The sequence below is a fragment of the Plodia interpunctella genome, chromosome 14 (genome assembly GCF_027563975.2).
Source record: "Plodia interpunctella isolate USDA-ARS_2022_Savannah chromosome 14, ilPloInte3.2, whole genome shotgun sequence".
Classification (NCBI taxonomy): Eukaryota; Metazoa; Arthropoda; class Insecta; order Lepidoptera; family Pyralidae; genus Plodia; species Plodia interpunctella.
In genome coordinates this window covers 3,344,029-3,366,656 of record NC_071307.1, presented here as the reverse complement: position 1 = coordinate 3,366,656, position 22,628 = coordinate 3,344,029, and the positions used below count along the sequence as shown (strand labels likewise).

At 36.6% G+C, this 22,628-nt stretch overlaps 3 protein-coding genes across 3 annotated transcripts; 2 read left to right on the top strand and 1 right to left on the bottom strand.

Moving 5' to 3' along the window:
- Nucleotides 1-824: 824 nt before the first annotated feature.
- Nucleotides 825-3,636, top strand: LOC128675214 (uncharacterized protein). The gene is made up of 3 exons (XM_053754483.2): nt 825-1,580; nt 1,803-1,995; nt 2,140-3,636. Exons 1-3 carry the CDS (start codon nt 931-933, stop codon nt 3,616-3,618), a joined length of 2,322 nt encoding a protein of 773 aa, XP_053610458.1. The 5' UTR covers nt 825-930; the 3' UTR covers nt 3,619-3,636.
- LSm3 (Like Sm 3) lies at nt 3,620-4,740 on the bottom strand. Its single transcript, XM_053754484.1, has 3 exons — nt 4,498-4,740; nt 4,096-4,203; nt 3,620-3,847 (listed from the first exon to the last, which is right to left on the bottom strand). The coding sequence occupies exons 1-3, from the start codon at nt 4,717-4,719 to the stop codon at nt 3,668-3,670; spliced, it is 510 nt and encodes a 169-aa protein (XP_053610459.1). The 5' UTR covers nt 4,720-4,740; the 3' UTR covers nt 3,620-3,667.
- A 774-nt stretch (nt 4,741-5,514) lies between these two features.
- Prp5 (pre-mRNA processing factor 5) lies at nt 5,515-17,903 on the top strand. The gene is made up of 18 exons (XM_053754481.1): nt 5,515-5,664; nt 5,769-5,984; nt 6,308-6,446; nt 7,369-7,555; nt 7,888-7,988; nt 8,116-8,242; nt 8,507-8,676; nt 8,913-9,127; nt 9,498-9,732; nt 10,218-10,379; nt 11,027-11,146; nt 11,484-11,691; nt 13,541-13,703; nt 14,120-14,331; nt 14,706-14,869; nt 15,254-15,454; nt 16,241-16,408; nt 17,637-17,903. The coding sequence occupies exons 1-18, from the start codon at nt 5,651-5,653 to the stop codon at nt 17,877-17,879; spliced, it is 3,045 nt and encodes a 1,014-aa protein (XP_053610456.1). The 5' UTR covers nt 5,515-5,650; the 3' UTR covers nt 17,880-17,903.
- Nucleotides 17,904-22,628: the final 4,725 nt, after the last annotated feature.

Below are 22,628 nucleotides of genomic sequence, written 5' to 3'. Positions count from 1 at the left end.
TGTTAGGTAGATACACAAAAACTTTGCCGCCTTTTGCTATGTCGATTAAAACGTTTATTTTAAAATACTTTATTAATCCTTTCATTATGTAAGCATTCGTTTGTGAAAATATACATATATAACAATGTAGCATATTCGGGTGCCAAAATATTGGGAATCGTTCACACGTGAAGACTTATTAAAATATGGACTTCAATCAAGTTCATATCAGTTTATGACCACAGCTTACCAAATAATGCAGAACATAACCTAAAATATTGTTATTATTTTCAGGATAATCCACTAAATCCTTCCTTTTTTCTTTAAACCCGCACCACGATTACGTAGAAAGTATTTTTGGTCGTAAATCTGCAATACAATATTGAAAATTGGCGCTTTTTGTCTCCATTGGCAATGTTTGTGTACCTTAGTTGTACCAGTAGCGTCATCTGGGCTGAGCTTTGCGTAATATGCTCTATTGGCAACCATAATATATTCTATGTTGGCAACCAACACCAATGTTTTTTTTCTTGTTTGTAGACCTATGTCATAGACAGAAAAAAACTATTGTATATTATGTACCTATGTATGACATAGATTTGCACCTATATAAAAACAGTGGGATTTTGTAAAAATACTTTGTACGGAGTACCTACCAATTCCATCGTATGCTCATCGATCTAATTATGTACCAAACTAAATTACATAAGAGATAGCTATCGGCGTGATAGCTGTTTAGCTGTAATATTGGTTGAGCAAAAAATTAGATGTTATCGACCATAATTACTATAGCATAGAACATAACCTCTCATGGTTGTCAAAGTGACAGTTGACTTGACATTTCGGTCGTGGTATCGTGTGTCCGTCCAGTGTCAGAATAAGTCCAGTGTGGGTTAAGTTTTAAGGTTAACTTTACAAAAATAAATTAAACTTTATATTATTTTGTATATAATGGATTATATAGAAGATAGTGAATATGTTGCCTCCGAACATGATCGTCTTGTTAGTGCCGTATCCAAATTGGACAAGACTCAACATATAACAGAACCAACGCGAAACGAATCGACCAACCATAACTCCGAGTTTAATTTAATCAAGAGGAGCAATAAACTCGACTTATCTAAAGCGGTGAACGTCCTAAAGGACACTAATCATGGGCAGATAAGCAAAAACCTCAGAAAGGCACAAGACGTTTCTGCAGTTCTACCTAAACCATTGGAGAAACCACAAGCTGAACGTATCAAAAGAGCGACGGGCTACGATGCAACTAAGAAAAAAGTCGGTAGATGGGACCCTGTCGTAGCACATAGTAGGACAGTCGACTATGTTACATTCCCTCTGAAAAATGTTTCAACCAAACCTGAACCAGCCAACCAGTTTATTTCCAAATTTACCTTGAAATCGGCTTTGGAAAAGGAGCTGGATGAGATAGACCCTCCACTTGAGGAGGTAGTTAAAGATGAAGAAGACCAGGTGTATCCTATGTCATATCTGGAAATGGTAGAACAAAGGCAACACCTAGCTAAAATCCGAGCACAGCAGTCATACCAAGCAGCCAAAGCCAAGAGACAGAGTAAAATTAAGAGCAAGAAGTATCACAGGTTTGTGCTGTTCTGTCTATTGCAAATATTTTCAATATATTAATCAAAATACTGATTGGTATTTTTTTATTCCCACATACACTCACAACATACTTTAATAGCTAAACTGCTGGGCCAATTTTGATAGGTAGTTAAAATCCAAGATCAAACATAGGCTACTGGGGGAGGAGGTTATTTCTAATATTTTAAGAGGTTATTTCTACTAACAAATCTTATTTTCAGAATATTGAAAAAAGAGAAGCTCAAACAACAGTTAAAAGAATTTGAAGAGTTGCAGAAAGAGAATCCAGAAGAGGCTCTTAAAAAGTTAGAGGCCCTGGAAAAGGCTCGAGCTTTAGAGAGACACACACTTCGGCACAAAAACACTGGCAAATGGGCCAAAAATCAGATGATCAGAGCGAAGTATGACAAAGATGTAAGTTGAGCTACAAATTTATTTATGTACATAACATAACAAAGAGGAATGACTTTTACTTATCATAAGAAAATTGGTCGATCAATTGCAATTTTTTGTTCTTTAAATGGACTCTTTTATTTAATATCAAATTTTGTATTCTAGGTGAGACAACAAATTGCTGATCAATTGGCTGTCAGCAGAAGCTTGACCAAAAAAATACATGATACAGAAAGTACAGATGATGAAGTCGAGGATAATGAAAATGTTCCTGATTTAACTCTTACACAAGATCCCATGAACCCCTGGATGATGAAGAGGTCAGACAAATCTAATGTTGATGCAAGCTTCGATTTTGGTTACAAAAAATACCTCAAAGACAGAATGTTTAAAAGGAAAGACGATAGTGATACAGACTCTAATGATGAACAAGATGACGACAATAAAACATTGGGGGATAAATTAAAAGATTTAAAAGAAAGCTTTCAGAAAATAGGTCAGCAAAATCAAAATTTGGTTGATATTCACAATATAAAACAAAGCTCTAAAAAAATAAGTGAACAAGGGAAACAAAATATGGATGAAATTAATAGTGACATTAAGGCAACTAAGAAGATTACAACAAAACTAGGTAAGAAATCAGTTCTAAAAAAACCAACAGCCACTACAAATTGGATTGTAGAAACTACTGATAACACGAAAGATGAAAATATTGACGAGGAAGTATCTGATGCTTTTGATTCACTTGAAAGTAAAGCATCTAGAGAAGTAAATAAGAAATTAAAGAAGCTAAGACAGTGTATTGCCCGTATGGAAAAAACTGCTGCAAAAGGTAAGTCTTTGAAAAGGATACAAAATAAAAGTACTGATGAAGATAATGTTGAGTATCTGAAACTTAAAAATCAAAGACCCAGAATAGTTATTGATGAAGAATTGATAGAAGCTACTAAAAATGGTGAAAATGAAAAGGTTGAAGAAAACACTGTGCCACAAACACATGTTGAAACCCCAGTGCCAGAGACAACAGATACTAACATTGATCCTAACAGATTTATAGAAGTAAAGCCTAAATATTTAAATACTGCAGTAACTGATGGGGAAAGTAATTTAGATCAATTAGATGATGATGAGCAAGTTGTTCCTAAAGTTAACATAGAAGAAGTGTTTGAAGAGGATGATGTTGTAGCTAGTTTCAGACAGGAAAAAGAGGATGAAGTTAAGAAAGACCAGCTTGAAGACATTGATTTATCTTTACCTGGTTGGGGAAGTTGGGGTGGGAAGGGGATAAAAGCAAAAAAGAGGAAAAGAAACCGATTCATTCTTAGAGCACCTCCAAAAATGCCTAGACGAGATGATAATAAGGGTGATATAATAATAAAAGAATTTAAGAATCCACAACTTATTTCTCACAAAGTAACACAAGTACCTTTCCCATTTAAAAGTGTTAAAGACTATGAGGCATCTATAAGGGTCCCAATAGGAAATACATTCATACCTGAAAAAGCTCATAAGGAATTGATTCGACCCAGTGTTATCACTAAGGCTGGAACAATTATTGAGCCTATGGATGAAGATGAGCTATTACAACCCAAGAATAAGCGATTCAAGAATATGGATGTTTTAAAATTATTAGGTAAACAATAAATAATATCTGATTTTGAATTTATTTTTAATTTCTTAATTTACTTATTAACTAAACACCAACACGAACAGGGGGTGACACTAAAATTACACCATCTCCTCTGACAAACAGCATAGGTATGTTCCTTTTTGTTGTTCTGTAAACCTCTTCATATGTTTCTTCATCTATTTCAACTGTTGTGATGGTTTCTTCAGCATCACCCAAAACCATGTTTAAGTGTTGATCATAAGCCTGTAAGGCAAGTTCATATTTTACAGAATTGATGCTCGACAAAGGGCTATCCTAAAGTAGGGTGTAGGGTAGGGCAAGAACTATTTTTGCAAGGTATTTTAGGCTCAATTTACATTTGTTGATATATTTTTTCTTCCTACAAACAATAATAATTCTTATATTGGTTGTTAAGGTATTAAAGTTTAATTCTTTCAGTACATGAATACTTTAAAAGAAAGAAAAATTATGTGGATCCAATATTTACTTACATGAAGTTTTCCTCTTAGTTCTCGTTCATTTCGCATTTTTACATATATTCGCTCATCCAAACTAAGTCTGATCAAATCCAGTGGTTCCTTTACTGTCATAACAGAAACCTATAAAAAATAATTGAATTTAACACATAGGTAGGTACTCAAAGAATATTAGTATACGAATTTGTGCACGGAGCTGTTGCTTATTTTAAAGGAGGTGAAGATCATGCCGGGTTGTGGGATTACAATGAGCAAAATATTTATGTATGATGTGATGATTCGAAGAATCACGAAAGTCTATTTAGGAAAAGTTCAGAGGTAAAAACTTTTATCAGTTTTGAATAGGTATTCATTTCGCAAACTGAAATTAGGTAAATATTTTCATTTTCTTATAACAACAACAGCTAATAGTCTTACATTTTCTCCATCATCGGCCATGGTCTTGGTATGTATGTATAATACTTTACACTTGATATTTCTCTGCAAACTGCACTTTTTTAGGTAAAAAAACACAAACTCTACTCGAATCGAAATAATTTGGAGGTTATAAATTCGTTTTGTTTGTGGGTTTAGATCCCTTTGCAAACAAAACAAAAAAAAAAAAATGCCTTTCTCATCCGGCGTAAAGCGGCCATTCATGAGAGGTCATTCAGAACGCCAGTGCCGCCGCCGCGTGTATAGTGTTGCCAGTACCGAATCTGTAAACGTCATCAGAGGGCGAAGTGTGGGTTTGCGTTTCACTTTTCACTATCGTATCGATTCGAAGCGAACCAATCACATTGCGCTGTGGTTGTCGTGGTGTCACAATGTCACACTGTGATTAGTTAGCTGCGTCTCACTGCGATTCGACTCGATGGTAAGATATAAATAGCAAACTCGCACTACGCACACAGGAAATATAATATTAAAATCCAACGAGTGCGGCCGCAAAAAATGAAAATACCATGGAATTATAGTAGGTACTCCGTACACGAAGTAAATATTAAACCCATGGAAAATACGCAATGTGTTACCAGAGAGAAGGAAGAGCGCGCGGGCTGCGAGGCCCTTTCTAAATTCGTGTGTTACAGTCACTTGTGTATCCTGTCCGCTGTGCAGGATCACAGTGTATAGGTGTGTAGAGTGGTTATTTACCGGAGAAGCTTCAGTTCTATTATTTAGATATGGAGTCGATTGAGTACAAGCCTCTTCTTTTTAATTTCCTTCCCAAAGACATTTTTTTCAACCTGCCCTGTTACGACCCATGGAATTACTAGGACTACGACCTTCACAGGTAGACCTCTCCGGTAAACCGCAACGTATATGGCCATTTAATAATACATTTAGAAAAGGCCCCACGCGCGCAGGGGTTTTAATCCAAAGATTTAGAAGAGCCCCGTACGCGCGTTTAAAAAAAAAGTTATTGTCATTGTCATTGGTCAATGTCTTCTTAAATAACACTGAAAGAAATAATAACTTGTCTTGCCTGTCAATAACGCATCGCATACCTACATGCATGCCACGATTTTGTTAAATAGTTCAATAAAAAACACAAATTAGCTTCTTATATTTAAGTACAAAACGTAAAACCATGGTTCGAAGTGGGTAAGTTATTATATTTGTGGTTTTCACAAGCTTTTTTTTTGCAATTTCTTAGGCATCGCATCGCCATTTCATTTTTACTCATATCTTTCGATAAAATGTTTTAGGCGAGATCGTGACAGAGATCGAGACCGTGAAAGGAGACGCTCACATAGCAGATCAGCGTCCACAGATCGCAAGCGGCGACGTTCAAGGTCCAGAAGTCGGGACAGACCGTCCAAGTCTTCGAAACGAAAGCGTAGTCGTAGCAGGGAGAGAGATTCCAAGAGGGACCGCAGTAGAGATCGTAGCAGGGAACGCGATAGGGACCGAGATAGAAAAAGGTAACATACGGCAATTGTAAATAAACTTAATTTCTATGTAATTTAGAATTCATAATCTATTATTTTTCTGTTGTCTACTATATTACAACACAATATTGGATAAAAGTTTCAAACTTATTTAAAACTATCTGTGCCCCAGGGCGTAAAAAGTGTATAATTTTAGTATAAAAAGTGTATGTGTACCTGATATAGTAGCAGGTTACACCTTTGCACGAAAGTTTCATAGAAATTTATCCAGTAGATTTTCTGAGATTACGTAAGAAACAACCATACATGTCTATTTTCACAAATATCAGAATAATCAATGTAATATTTTGTACTAGTGACAAACGGGATGACAAGAGGAATGGCACAAGTAGCAAATCAAGGAAGAAGTCCCCCGACCGGGATAGAGATAGATCGAAGTCAAAAGAAAAAACTATCAAGAATGAGTCAGATTATGACCTCGGCTCCGCTGATAAGGTATGTTGATTGCCTACACAATAATTACTATTTTGCTTCATATTAATGTTGTATGAAATTTTCTGTTACTGCATGAAACCAGGGTATATGCCGATGTACTTCCATTTCACCTAGTTCTATTTGATTTTAAAGTATATAGCATGCATTTAATTGAAATAGTAATTACTGATTCTGTGATTTTTAATTGTAATTTGTACTAGCTTGAAAGGAATAATTATATGTGTGTTATGACACACAGCATGTGTTTCCTATCCTAGGAAACAACCACTCCATTATTCTCCAGTATGTTGTATAAGGCAACTAAGGGATAAAAATTCTTGACCGCTGAGAAACAACAACAGCTGGGCCTAAAACATCTGCCAAATCATCATGTGTTTTGAGGGTTATTTTTCAAGTTAATTCTGTTTTTTTGGTATTACAGTCATGAATATACATTCTCAAATGATACTTAATGTCTCTCATTTGAGAATGTTCTAAAATGCTTAATATCTTCTAAATAACCATGTAAAAGTTCAATTGGTGAATTAGGTCATCAGTTTGCTGAAAAGCATAGTAATCCTGCTCTTGGTGATATCTGGTGCAAAGGATATCACAATACCACAATTCAGTGTGGTAACATAATTATAATATTGGGCAATCCTAACATTACAATTACATTAATTTATTTGAAATTTTGTAATAAATAATTAGGTATAATGTTTTTATTATTGATATTGTGACTGAAATTATTCAAAGATGGATACAGTATCGCGTTTTTTTATCTTCTGTAGTAAACGGCCATGAGACTCAAAACTCGCTGATTTTCTATTCTATTAGCTATTAGAAGGATCTCCAGCTAGCACATGATTTTGTTTCGCTTTCATATATGTTATTTAAATAGTTTTCTATAAGGCAATATTAAAAAACTGCTCTTTTTTTACAGGAAGAAGAACAGAGCCGGCTTGAGCAGGAGATGCAGAAGCGTCGCGACCGCATCGAGCGCTGGCGAGCTGAGCGCAAGCGCAAGGAGCTCGAGTCCGCCAAGAAGGAGGTCCAGAAAGGCAGTATCGTCAGTAACATTCAGATGCCAGCCAAAAAATGGTCGCTCGAAGACGACTCTGGCGATGAAGGTTAGTAGTCTTTCAATCACGACTTCCTATATAAGATCTTAAATGTTTTAGGTAAATATTGCACCATAATGTAGAATCGGTAATTTTATAAAACAGCGTGCCAAATGGAAATATGGCTACTTTATGTTACCTATAACCGGCGGATTCTAAAATATGGCTGCTATTATATTAAAATTGTCTACTCAACAAATTTTCTTGTAACTTCTATAATGTCTTGAAATCTAAAATGATTTAAAAAAGATGCAAATTAAAATACCCTTTCATTACATTGTCGAAAGAACACAGGACAGGTATCTGTAGTCAGACAATGAACATGTTTTTTAAAATTTCAGGTGAAGATGGAGAAGCCAAAGAGAAACCAGCTCCTGAAGAGAAAAAAGAGGAAGAAGATGAAATAGACCCATTGGATGCTTACATGCAAGAGGTTCAACAAGTAAGCAAATATGTAATTTTTCAGTATTTAAGTACCTGAAGTAATTATATAAAGTTGTTTCTTGAAATTTAATGTTTGTAAGTGTAAGATTGTAGAGAGACATAAATTTTATATGTGTATTTGCCAGGAGGTCCGCAAAGTGAACCAAATAGACCAAGCCCGCGGGCTCATCAGCGTGCCGTCAACTGGCGGCACCGGCGTGGTTATACTCACAGGAACTGCCAAGAAGAAGGTCGCGGAACAGAAAAATAAGGGTAATAAAAGCCATCTCCACACCAAAAATCAATTCACTCCCATTTTACATAAGAAGGAAAAACAAACACTATCATAATTCTCATTTTCCCTACAAATATTTAATGTGACTGAACTGGTGATACCTAATAATTACGATCTTGTTTGTTTCGGTCATTAATTCAGCCAAAACTTTCCACAAAATATGTTTTTATTTACAAAAAATAAATTGACTATTATATAATTGTGTATTATAATAACATGTGTGTTTTTTACACTATTTTAAGGCGAACTCATAGAACAGAATCAAGACGGCTTAGAATATTCATCTGAAGAAGAAACAGAGGACATCAAGGACGCCGCAGCCAACTTGGCCTCTAAGCAGAGGAAGGAACTCGCTAAAGTGGATCACGCTAGTCTGCATTACATGTCATTTAGGAAGGCCTTTTATACAGAGGTAAATATTAGTGGCTTGTTTGATTGCTTGCGAATATGACGCTAGTCGAAACGAATTTTAATAAGTTTATTTAAAAAATTAGAAAATAATTATTTCTGCCATTTTTTGTTATGTCCGAAGGTTGAATGTCGGAGAATTTCACAAGACATTGTGTCCTTGCTTTTGTCGTCAACGCGCAAACAAGGAGAAATCTATTTGTATCATTCAACTTAGTTAAATAAGTAATACAATTTTAGGTGAGCGAACTATCTCGAATGACGCCAGAAGAGGTAGAAGCATACAGAACAGAGCTGGAAGGCATCAGAGTGAAGGGCAAGGGCTGTCCAAAACCAATCCGCACTTGGGCACATTGCGGCATCAGCAAGAAGGAACTCGATATACTGAAGAAGCTCGGCTTTGAGAAGCCCACCCCTATCCAAGCTCAGGCGATACCCGCGATAATGTCTGGAAGGTAACGTATTTAAATATTGCTTGTCGAGAAACTGGAAAGATATCTCTGTTATGTTGAAATTACTTAGTATTTTCGAATTCATTCATAGTATTTCAGTTTTGGCAATACATTCAATAAAAATATCTTATATATTATGATTATATTGACATTACTATTCTTATATTCTGTTATTAGTGTTCTTACTTCTATATTAGCGACTTCGCGTTCGCGCTTCTATATAACTTTACCCGCCCGCTTTGCCCACGATCCTCATTGGGGGTTAACATTGGAACAAATAATTAAAAAGTATAAATATTGTTATTTATCTTTATAGTCTTGCGAGATTGTTGTTTTCAATTCAAAATATTCCTGTACAATTATAATTTTTCAGAGATCTTATCGGAATAGCCAAGACGGGTTCAGGCAAGACGCTAGCGTTCATCCTGCCGATGTTCCGACACATCTTGGACCAGCCGCCGCTCGAGGACACCGATGGACCCATATCCCTAATCATGACGCCCACCAGGGAGCTCTGCATGCAGATAGGGAAAGACATCAAGAAATTCGCCAAGTCTCTAGGGTTGAGAGTCGTCTGTGTTTATGGAGGCACGGGGATTTCTGAACAGGTTTGTATCCTCATATGTTCTATTCTCGTGATTGTGGTATGTTGTGCCGCCCTGGAATAGTGTCACTGCATAGCCTTAACACCTGAAGGCAAAAATAGCATTCCCAAAGGGGGTTTATTTTTGGTTATTTTTTTTACGCGAACCTTGGGTTTTGGGGCGTCTCATAGTGTAACTGGAAACAAGCGAAGGTTTACTTTATTTTATAACGTCTGTTTTTAAAACTGTTGATTGAAGGTGCAGTGATGATATTCTTATTTAAGTTTGTTCCAGTCCCCTACTACACAATTTAATAGAAATATTTTCTTTGGTTTCTTCTGAGACCAAAGAAAGCTCTCAGAAGAAACCAACGCAAGATTGAGCCATAGTTTTAAAGAATGGCTTCTTAATTTAATATTTTCGGATATTTTAAACAGTTGTCGTAGATTAGTGAGTATGAGAGATAGTATGTATAAGATTGTGTAGAAAAATAAATGTTGTATTTTCAGATAGCAGAGCTTAAACGCGGCGCTGAGATGATAGTGTGCACGCCAGGCCGCATGATCGACATGTTGGCCGCCAACTCCGGCCGCGTCACAAACCTGCGCCGGGTCACTTACATTGTGCTGGACGAGGCTGACCGGATGTTTGATATGGGCTTCGAGCCTCAGGTACTTCCTACTTCTACATTCAAATTCTAAATTCTTTCATCAACTTAGGATAATATACAATATATCACTTATTCCCATTAAGTACTGCTGGAATGAAGGCTATGGCTTACCCCTCTTATCAAAATTCAGGCCACTTCATGCCTGGTAAGAAAACTATGACAGCTGCTACTTATTCCTCACGTGAGTGAATGAGTAGCAGCTCTCATGTCGCATTGTTCAGTTTTCTGCTGCAAAAGTGATTCAGGAATATCGAACTTACAAAAAGATTGTGTTACCTTTTCGAGTACAGTTTGGGCACTCGGAACAGGAGCTAATCTATCTACTACACTTTCAGGGCTAAATTTCTTCATCAATTTTGATTAAATCTTGGTATGAAAATATACAAAAAAGCAGGATCTTACATAGCCATTTTTTTCTAAAATCAATCTCGTGCCATCCGCCATAAGGGTTAAACTTTTTTATTAAAAACACTGTCGCGCATGTAAAGCGACACGTCAAGTTATTCAATGATGAGCTAACTAAACTATAATCTGCAGTGTAAAGTATAAACAAAAAATAATTAAAATAGAGAGTATACATAAAATTATGTTGCGTCGCGTTACTTGGACTGTGAGTTTGACCTAAAATATGTATTTGTTCGCGCACAGGTAATGAAGATCATCGATAACATAAGGCCAGACAGACAGACCGTGATGTTCAGCGCCACTTTCCCGCGACAAATGGAGGCCCTCGCCCGAAGGATCTTGCAGAAACCTATAGAAATACAGGTAATGTTAACATAACATTAAATTTATGAACACAAATATAATTACAAATATTTGGTTAAAAACACTAAATTATCTATTGCCGAATGATGACAATTTTTAGTCGGCCTAGTGAGAAACAAGAACACTGTTAGATGATGTGTTTAAGAATTGTTGTTTGATATTGAAATATCTAAAACTATGTACTTGGTCCTCTCAATATATCCGTACAGTCGTTTTATTTATATTCGTATTAGTTAAATGTCATAACTAATTATCAAAAAGGACACAACAACAAACGCACATCGCTACACATTACACATTCGGTCTGCGCCGGTGTTAAATAAATAATTTTCACCAGGTCGGCGGCAGAAGCGTGGTCTGCAAAGACGTGGAGCAACATTGCGCTATTCTAGAGGAAGATGCGAAATTCTTCAAACTTCTAGAACTGCTCGGCTTGTACAGTCAGATGGGCAGCATCATAGTGTTCGTGGACAAACAGGAGAACGCCGACAGTCTGCTCAAGGACTTGATGAAGGCTTCGTATTCGTGCATGAGCTTGCATGGAGGTGAGTCACTTCAAATTGGCTTCTTGACTCGGTACATAATATACATATAGGTAGGACCAAATATGTTACTTCAATTGATAAGGTTGATTAATTACGTGGATTACTATTGTTTCGTTCTCATTAAATATTAGGAATGCTTTTTGATTATAAAGCTATCATAAACACTCTCATAAACACTCAATTTTATTGCCATTAGAAAATAGTATCTGATTTGACTGCTTGGTAGCGAATTTAATTGTCATATCAGCTACACGCAGTTTTTCAGTTCGGACACAATACAGTTTACCGTTGGACAAAAACCATAGACTTTTCCTTATTTAATTTTAATAAAAAGAAACAAAATGTCGACACTTAAAATGGCGCTGATGAATGATTTTATTTCATGTTTTTTTAAAAGATTTTTCTATGGTAGATGAACTACTATGGCTATATTGGATTAATATAACTGTTATAAATAAATAAATAAATATAAATAAATATATTAGGACAAATCACACAGATTGAGCTAGCCCCAAAGTAAGTTCGAGACTTGTGTTATGGGATACTAACTCAACGATACTATATTTTATAAATAGATACATATATAAATAGACATCCAAGACCCGGGCCAATCAGAAAAAGATCATTTTCCATCATGACCCGACCGGGGATCGAACCCGGGACCTCTCGGTTCAGTGGCAAGAACTTTACCACTGCGCCACCGAGGTCGTCGTCTTATCAGGTGACCTTATTAACAAAACTGTAACTTGACTATAATTTCACAAGAGTAAACTGTTCTTACATGTACTTACTATATGCAGTCAGGATAGTAGTATTTGTAAGATTTCAATATATGAATATAATATTATGTTTTAAAAAAAAAAAATATTGTAAATTGGTTTCAAATCCACGTGCCAACGAGCTGTAGAATGTAAAGCGTAGAATAAAATAGTGAATTTATTGCAGGTGATAAAATGGCGGCGGGGCTCCAATTTGGTTCTTCTGTTTCCGATAGCGAACCATAAAATATTAGTTCTGCACTTCAACTAAATTTGTTTTAATGTAATGTTAGTCGATATGTGGTATATGACTTAGATACTTGAGAGCCACTTTGGGCATTAAACACACACACTTTAAAATTTATTAAAACGAGCTAGCTCTATTTTTTTCCTTCAGGCACTTCGAAAATTATAGTTAACATGAATTTAGTGTGCGATCATGAAAACAAAAATAGTTCAGTTTCAAATATAACTGTGGTTGTTATATCGGATTTTTAAAGAAAACTTGACTAAAGAAAAATATTTTCCTTTCAGCATTTCGTCGTGTCTGAGAGCCGAAGAAGATATCTTTCTATTTTATTAGGCGTCGTTGAAGTAGTTGCGTGTGTTTAAATTTGTTGTCATAATTTATTTTAATTATTGTAATACTATGATTTTTTTCATATTTCCAGAACTTTTCTTTCTGAATAATTTTTTGAATTATTTTAGGTGTATATTAGAGCACAAAAATTTACTATTAGGTACAGGTTTCGTTTCAGTACGTTATGTTTTTTTTTTCGTAAAAGTTCGATACGATTGATTATATTATTCTTATTGAAATACTAAACAATTGTAAACTATTTGTTTGAATACCTATATAGTAAGCTAAACTTATGTTTCTCCTGTAAATAGTGTAATAAAAAGTTCATCTATCTATTTATCATATAGATTGGCTGGTTGAGAATGCAGTCAGCTATAACTCTTTACGTACCACATAGATATATTGACAAAAATATAAAAAAAAAACCGTTTAAAAACAAAACCACGCAGCAACTTCGCGCGTCCCGTACAAAGTATCGAGTGACGTATATATTAATGGTGGCCTGTTACAGGTATTGATCAATTCGACAGGGACTCGACAATCGTGGACTTCAAGAGCGGGAAGGTGAAGTTGCTGGTGGCGACCAGCGTGGCGGCGCGCGGACTCGACGTCAAGCAGCTCGTGCTGGTCGTCAACTACGACTGCCCCAACCACTACGAGGACTATGTGCATAGGTAGTTATATTATCAAAAAGAACATAAAAAAATTTATCTAGGTGGTGCTTGTGTGTATTCAACATTTTAAAATTCTTTATTCAATTTAAATTGTCCAAAAAATATTCCTTAAACTAAGTCTACCGCCGACTTCCATAGCGCAGGTGAAGAAGTGTGTAAATAAATTTTATCACTCAAAAAATAAACGTTTTACATTTTCGAGATTTTATTGACGTCAGTCAACATTCTTTGGGAATGCGGTCGTTGTCTGTCATTTGCCAAAGCTATTTCCCTTAGTCCCTTAGTCGCCCCGTACGACCAAGGGAGGATACAAAGTGGGAAGACCTATGTATTCTAGGGCGGAACTATACGCAAAAAAAATCGATATATTATAGAAAGTTGCAAAGAAATGTATAAATTATATATAAATTGATCAGATGCGGACGCACCGGCCGCGCCGGCAACAAGGGCTTCGCGTGGACGTTCCTGACGCCGGAGCAGGGCCGCCACGCGGGCGACGTGTTGCGCGCCTTCGAGCTCGCCGGCGCCGCGCCGCCCGCCGACCTCCGGAACTTGTGGGACAAATATAAGGAAGCGCAAGAGAAGGACGGCAAGAAGGTGCACACTGGCGGCGGGTTTAGTGGGAAAGGTTTGTTAATACTCCACCTGTCTCTTTCTCATCGTTATAATGATAATCAAATTTCGAAGATACGGCTTTGATTTTATGACCGACCCCCTTCTGGGAATGCTATTGTATCAGCTGTAAAGGCTTTTTTTTTCCTTATTCGCTCTTCGCCATGGAAGTTTATAGAGTGGTCTTATCTGGGGCGTTAGCCACACGCCTCAAAATACTTCATATTTTTATCATTAATATAAATCACAAAAAAACGATCAACACGGCAACAGAATTAAATCTAACAAAGAATTCAATGGGAAAGGTTTGATTATCTGTTGTGCAATATGCGCGATGAGAGCTAGGGCCTGGCATGGTTTTACAAAATATAATTAATATTTTGTTCACAGGTTTCAAATTCGACGAATCCGAAGCACAAGCGGCGACGGAGAAGAAGAAATACCAAAAAGCGGCGCTGGGCTTACAGGACTCTGACGATGAGGACGTGGAGGGCGACCTGGACCAGCAGATCGAAACCATGCTGGCTGCTAAGAAGATTGTCAAGGAGATCAAGGTATACGATCGCCACAGATGACCGACCCATTTACTTTTATTCTACAGTCGAATTTAGAATGCCTCCACGTAGGGCAATCGTAGCTGAAAGGAGCGGTGAGGGGGGGAGGATAATAATTTTCACAATATATTTTGTACAGTCTACAGTACAACAACTACTACAATTAATAGCCACGCGCATAGGTGTTCGATTGACGACTAGGTATGGGTACTTTAATAGTATCGATGATCAATTTATCTTCTTGATGAAAAATACTAATATTTCAATAGTTCTTTGCAGCTCTGGGAATTATTATGTAATTTAAAGTTTGACGTGAAAAAGTGCCTGGGACAGCTCAATTTCTAAATTACTACCGTGACTTTAACAAAATCTATTCTTCTTCAGCCCGGCGTGGCGGCGGCAGCGGGGGCGCCGGCAGCCGGCGCGGCCTCCGCAGCCGGCGCGGACGGGAAACTGGAGCTGGCCAGACGGTTGGCCAGCCGGATCAACTTGGCTAAGGGACTGGGTGCTGAGCAAAAGGGCGCTACCCAACAAGCGGCTGAAGCTATACTGAAGGGCGCACCTTCAGCTCATACCCTTATTACCGTAAGTTGAAGGTATTTTATCAGAATATATAGAAAACTGTTGCTGAAACCGCAATGTAAAACAAGCAATTTATGCCAAATCGGTCAAAGTTAGGCTAACGTTTTCGCGATGAAATTTTTGTCATACTCAAAGTGTGACTATGGATGGCGTGCCTTTATCATTCTATTTTTAAAAAGTATACATAATCCTTGTATCAATATTTATTTTGTGAGCTAAGCATCTGCTTCCGGGATTTGGTCTTTAATATAGATAATCTAGACGACATAATCCGTTGTACTTGTGCGTTAGCTGAGATAAATTTAATAATTTAAACTGCGATGTCAATAATATTAAGATTTATTGTGTAAGATAATTGATATTAGAAACCCACATGCCAGCTCGTAATAGCAGAACCATTTCTTGTAGACTATGATATACTTATATATATGATATGAAATACAGTATATTTGGTAGGTTAATACGCTTGTACATACAATTTATAACCATTTCAGCCATATTTGTCATAGTCAAGCGTTTCAAAAGTAAACAGGCAGGCTCGCTTGCTTTTCAAAAATAATAATGAGATGAAAACATTCTGGAATCGAGCGGGAATCGAATCCGCGCGGCTGCCTTGCCGTGCTCTTAATCACTGATCTTATTCTTAAAATTACTTGAAAGCAGGTGTGATATGTAAAATAAAACTATTTGAACGCATAGCATTAATAACTTAGGTACCTTGTACCATCATCATAATTTTTGAATACAATAAACTTTAAATATAATAAATACACAAATAAATCCATCCAGGCTAAGACGGTGGCCGAGCAGCTGGCGGCCAAACTGAACACCCGTCTGAACTACCAACCGCGGGACGAGAGCAACTCCGAGCCAGCCGAGGAGGTGTTCAGGAAGTACGAGACAGAACTGGAGATCAACGACTTCCCGCAGCAGGCCCGATGGAGAGTCACCAGCAAGGTACTTATGACACTTTTAATAGGGTATATTCCTTCTGCACCTGGGTGGTATCGTCTGTGTGGAATATTGAGTCGTTGAGTCATAATGTGTGTAGGTGATCTCAGACACAATGTCACACAATATCCACTAGAATTATTTTAAATTTTGCACATGATTGTATTGAAAATCAAAATTTATGTAATACTATTACTCCCGGGCTACGCTCCCATGAGAATTTCGGGATAAAATGTACCCTATGTGCTATTACAGGTTACATTCTATCTACCTTCTATTCTCAGTACACTTAACGAGATTGAGTACCAAACATCCAGAATTTTGCATATATGATATTAGTTGGATTCTATAAAATAACTTTTCATGCTGATTAGCCTGGTCATTAGTTTTACTTATCGCTTTTTTACTAAGTGCAAGTTCGTATGTACTTAAACTACTTAATGACTATATTTTTTATCTATTAGGAGATTAAAAATGCATCTATGAAATACGCCTTTGGTTCAGAAAAAAATAAAATATAAAATATAGACAAAATATGCTATATTTTAGCTATGCGCAGTTTTCTACTACGGGAATTGTGCTTCCAGTTTATTTAAATGCGCATGTTTTTACGCCTTATGTTTATTTGTGACAAAAATAAATCTATATCTATTTCCGTAACTGTATTATAAAAAAACACCGTGACACATAAATCATTCTGGAATTATCGTTCAGGGTTCGGCACTCGATTAATAGACTATCGGTGCACTTTTATCTCAATACATAAACATATTTTTTCCTCCTCGCCTTGCCATATCTCTTGACCTTAAATGTTATTATTTTTAATGCAAGTACACAACCTCATTCCGGTCGTATTTCCGTAGGGTCGTCGTTGCCACAGATAACCTATGCAACGATTTATGCACCCATGCGTTTTCATTCGCAGTGCAATTAGTATTCTCGTAGAAATCAGTCAAGATGTTGCTCAAACTGGCATTAATTGGTGCTTTAATATTTTTCTGTGTGAAAATGCTAAAGAAAAATCATAAGTGTTTCCATTGTCATTAGAATAACTAATAAAAAAATGAAGGTAAAGTATTTGTTATAGTTTGCGAAAAGCATTTTAATTTTTAACTCTTATTTTCCCTTCCCTTTTCGAACGGTATTAACATCAAAATAAACTGTAACGTGTTATAAAAATTATAAGTTTCGAAAAAAACAAAAAATTGCTAATATAATATATTGTCATTTATAGGAGGCGCTAGCTCTAATCAGCGAATACAGTGAAGCGGGAATCACAGTTCGCGGGACCTACGTACCCCCCGGTAAGACCCCGCCAGAAGGAGAGAGAAAACTGTACCTGGCCATAGAGAGCTCTCAAGAACTAGCTGTAGCTAAAGCGAAGTCCGAGATCACACGGCTCATCAAGGAAGAGTTGCTGAAGCTTCAGACCTCAGCGCATCACATGGTCAACAAAGCTAGATATAAGGTCATCTAAGCAGGAATAAATGGCGTCACTTCAGTTGTTGTTTTATTTCAATCCTGCTTGCTTTGTTCCCCATCCTATGTCCGTTCTAGATAGGATAAACTAGGTGCCGCGTGTTGCTCAGCGTAACAATGAACCATTGTCTATTGTGTCCATGGTGTCCACTTTCTGGAAGATCGGGGAAGCTCACTGAAATCTTACCTGAGGGATTACCTTGAAAGTCAGGGAAAATATAGATTTTTGGGGAAAAAGAAATGTGTGTGTAACATTAAAGTTTGTCTTTTGACTGTAATTGAAAAAAAAAACAGTAAAAATTATGCACTTTTTAAAAATTTTGTTGCGCAATTATCACTGTTTCTTTGTCTTCTTTGTGGTATTACTCACTTAGTATATGATATTTGTGTATGATTTCACAATAAATGGGTAATATTGTGTCTTTTACTTTATTTTTCAACGAGTTTTACCAACGAGTGGTTACCGTGTTTCAAGTTTATTTAAAAGAGCTTCTATGTACTGCAAAATATCTTTATATAACGAAACAATTCTGCTAAAGAATTGCATTTTAAGTACATATGTTACGGCTAGACCCCGAAGTGCACTTAGGTTTGGGCGGCCGGCTAGGTGCAGCCGTTCTCAGTTTGGTTTAATTTTAGCCTTTATCATTTCGACTAGAACTTGGTGCAGCCGGTCATCGATGGCTAACATTTAGGTGTATCGTACTTAGGTATCTTCGGATAGACCTAGGTTTTGCCTTTATTATACTGGCCAGACTGACTGTGTAGTTAAATGCATATGCATGTTAAATGTAAATTTAAGATTAGATTATTTCGTATGCATCCGTTTTTTTGACCTGAATGCTAGTAATTCCGCTACTGGTGGTCACGATGACTGTCTTCCTTTAGGATACGACTATGATGATGAATGTGGCTGTACCTAAATATGAAGGCATGCGATTTTTGATCTCGTAATAAGAGACATTACTCCGTTGCCCTCCGTCACGTTGACGTCCGTCGACGAATCAACGCGGAACAACGTAGAAATTGTATGAAGTTTCGACGTACATCAACGTATATCCAAGTCAAAACTTACATACTTACGTGTGTATAAAACGTAGCGCAACATAGCTATGAGACATGGCTCGAAGTGTGTAAATAAGTAGGTACCAACATAGATCTGACCCCGCGTTTTGATACATGATGCAAGAGGGCGCCAGGGTATTGATTACACATTGGCGCTTCGGCTAGAGCCGCTACTTATCCATAACTTTTCACCCACATAAAAATTGATTACGTAAGTATAAGTAGTATTTTTAAGTGAATCAAAGTTTTGCTAAAATTGTTGGAATTGATAGAAACTTATATTAATTATTCTGTTTTATTTCAAATATAACAAGTAGAAATGCTTTGGATCATTTTAGGTAGGTATGTATTAGTATGTGTGACCGTGGCATCATAGAAGCCAAGCTTAGCTGATTTTGATGTAGTTTATTTTTATGCAAAAAACAATATAATCGAGAGTGTTTTACCTATCTTTGAAAAATGTGTGATCAGCTGTTTGGAAACCGTCGATCTTTTCTAGCAGATGATAGGATGCCAACAATATCGTTTTATTTTAGTATTACGTTTGTGTGGGGATTGCAGGTCTCTTAATCGTCCAATTAAATATCCAAGACTGCAACTGCTCTATCTTTATCGTGTTTCCGGCTCCTGACACAATTGAGAATATTTCATAAGCCTCGGTCTTCACCAACTTACTGATAAGGGGAGAGCTAACAGCACGTGGCCGAGCAAATGTATGAGTCTGCGTGTCATTATGTTATCCTCGTCAATTAAAAATAACCTCAAATGGTCTCGTGCGGGCGCAGATACGGGGTTATCAGCGCGGGAAGATTCCACGGCAAACAACTCCAGACCGCCGACACCAAATGACAAATATGCTGATAATAAATTAAAGCAATAGTTACGTACTATTCTAAACTATCAGCTACAATCGTTGTAAAACGAATTACATTGCTTAGTATTCCTTTCGTTGATACACAACTCTTATTAAAACTCAGCAATGTTTTACTTCGATTGTGTAGGTGCGGGCATTATAAACGGCCAGTCTCACGAACTTTAAAACAACTATTGTTGGATTGCGAACACGTGAATTTCAGCTGTTTTTGTTCATGATAACGTCTTAGGTTGTGTCCAAATTGCCGTGGGATCAAGTGCTTCAGTGTTCACGCTTCGGAACACGAGTGTTCAATTTTGATAATAAGAATAGCTGATGGTAATGACACGGTGTTGTTACATGACTATTATGACGGTCTTTTTGCCTATGGCTAGCTTAGGCGCGTCTTGTCAAATGACGAAGTCACGATTTACAACGTTCAGTAACTATGCACTTTACTGCTCTAATTCATATCTCAATTTCTATCTGGAAAAATGAGACTGCAGAAACTGGGAATTGTAGGTCGTAGGTCTAATATGACTTAGCAAAAAAGAGAAAACAGTCGCTAATCGCGTAAAAATCATTACCGTCACGTTGAGTTGCATGATGCACTTGTTTGTATTTATCAATAAAATCGATAGTGACATTATTTCCTTTGTTATCTTATCTAATATTCTTTGAGCTATTGTATGCAGACCGTTACGTAACAATATCAATAAGTAATTTGATAAAATGGATGCATTTCCTTATTTCTTACCTCTTTTATAGAGTTTTGTATAATGTACCTAGTCATATATTTATAATATATTTATGACGACACAGAGCAAATGTTTAAAAAATATAACATTTTTTTTTGTTTGCCAAATTGATATACCTAGTATTGGCTAATTTGATTTGGTACGAAAAATCATAATTTTATGTTTTTGAAATTTTAATTCTTTATTTATGCAATTAATATTTTATGCCATAGCAAAGATAGAATAGAAAATAATATATTATCTCCTTATTGTGAGTTATTGTATGATATTCGATGTATGAAAATAAAAATGGGTTTACATTTAAAAAGCATAAGCCAACTTATACCTAAATATTGGGTTTGCTCACTCAATCCTATTATTAGGTAGGTAGCAACTTTGTTGTGTCCTATCACTATTGTTATAAATTTTATTTGAAACTTCTATTATGCCATGTAATATAGTGACTAAGTAGACTAGTAATGGCTGGTATGTCAATTTGATAGATACCTACATACCTACTTAAATCCTTACATAATACAAAAGTCTTCCACTGAATATTACCCCTATTTCCACTATCATAGGTACAGTTTATAAAGACAGAATGTCGTCATATATTTTTTTTGCGTTCGTTATTTAATGAGTTTCGTTAATTGTTCTCACATGCGTCTCCAAGTCACCTATTGATCCCTTATCGCCGAAAATTTGCAACTGTTGTGAATACATAACAGTTGTTGTTGCTAAGTACCGATAGCGCCGTCTCATTGAATAAAAATTACTTACTATTGATTGAGATTTTTTCCTGTCGTGGCACTAGATTCTGTTTATGTCGTTTTCAAGGCGAATTAAAAAGCCTTGACCGCTGAGAGGCAAGAATAGCAACCCCAAAGAAGGTTCACAACTCCCGTTTAGGTGCCGGTATAAAACCACAACGAAACCTTCATATAAATGTTTATTTTTTAAGTTAATCCGGGGTTTCGGTGTGTCGTCATTTTGGCGTCTGTCGTGAATGCAACCGGGAAAAAGGTCAGACGAGAGGGAGACATGTCGAATTACTGAGGTACATATTAAAATATTTTTCTTATGTAACTAACTCCTAATTTTGGACTCTTAAATATTTTTATACGAGAACAGAATAATAATGGCGTCTTTTTTTTATCTTTATGTGCATTTTAGTGCATTTGTATCTACATTGACGTATAGGTGAAGTAAAAAAAAATTAAGAGATTACTGAATAATGACTATTTAGTTATTAAATACTACTCGAGTGCAAACTCGAGTTGTCTTTGACTGAAAAAATGTGGAAAATATAAATAACTATCCGTTGGCCGTGACTCCGACCGCTTGCTCTCGCTTGCTCTCCAACTAGCTCCACAACAAAAAGCACTTCCATGTTCCGTTTGATGTTAAAGAAGGACAAACAACACTTCCACATGGATAATACTATGGAAGGATGTTTATTATGTTGGACAAAAGTTCGAAACATTATATATCGATAAAGTTTCAATATTTTGATCTTTTCATCGAATTCTCTGGAAACCGTGAGAACATAGTAATTTTATATACAATTAAGGGCTTTTATTTCATATATTATTGATATCATAAATAATAAAAGTGGGCCATCACCGACCACAAAAAGTGCCCGTGTTCCATACCGATAACCTGAGCAGATGGACCACGACGCCCGCCTTGTTTCCTTATTGCTTTCCCTATTCCTATCCCTTATAAATTTCATCATAATTCAGATCAATTCCGGGCTTTTAATTTCGCAATAATTAGGAAGTCTCTCAGTTGATTGTGATTTCAAACGTGTACTGTGGAGATATCAATATTACTTAAAATACCTATGACAACTTCACAGCCATAAAATTGGCTACAATGCTACATCGCACTACAGTCCGCGTGCAGTCCGCGCTGCTGCTCAGTCGAGCCAGCCCAGCTCCTTCTGGAAGCGGAGCACTGCCGTCGCATGCCGATGGCAGGGACCGGACAAGCCGTTCGTTTGCTTAATCCTTTGAAAAGCTTTCCCATATTCTTGTGTAACCTGTTCAATGGCTAACCCAATCCAATGACTATCCCATATGGTGAGGCTAAC

Coding starts and splice junctions, on each gene's coding strand:
- Prp5 (XM_053754481.1), top strand. Junction 5,985..6,307: donor AGGGACCGAGATAGAAAAAG/GTAACATACGGC, acceptor ATTTTGTACTAG/TGACAAACGGGATGACAAGA. Junction 9,733..10,217: donor GCACGGGGATTTCTGAACAG/GTTTGTATCCTC, acceptor TTGTATTTTCAG/ATAGCAGAGCTTAAACGCGG.
- LSm3 (XM_053754484.1), bottom strand. CDS start 4,719: ATGAATGGCCGCTTTACGCCGGATGAGAAAGGCATTTTTTTTTTTTTG. Junction 4,204..4,497: donor TGGCCGATGATGGAGAAAAT/GTAAGACTATTA, acceptor TATTTTTTATAG/GTTTCTGTTATGACAGTAAA. Junction 3,848..4,095: donor AACTAAGAGGAAAACTTCAT/GTAAGTAAATAT, acceptor CTTGCCTTACAG/GCTTATGATCAACACTTAAA.
- LOC128675214 (XM_053754483.2), top strand. CDS start 931: ATGGATTATATAGAAGATAGTGAATATGTTGCCTCCGAACATGATCGT. Junction 1,581..1,802: donor AAGAGCAAGAAGTATCACAG/GTTTGTGCTGTT, acceptor TCTTATTTTCAG/AATATTGAAAAAAGAGAAGC. Junction 1,996..2,139: donor GAGCGAAGTATGACAAAGAT/GTAAGTTGAGCT, acceptor TTTGTATTCTAG/GTGAGACAACAAATTGCTGA.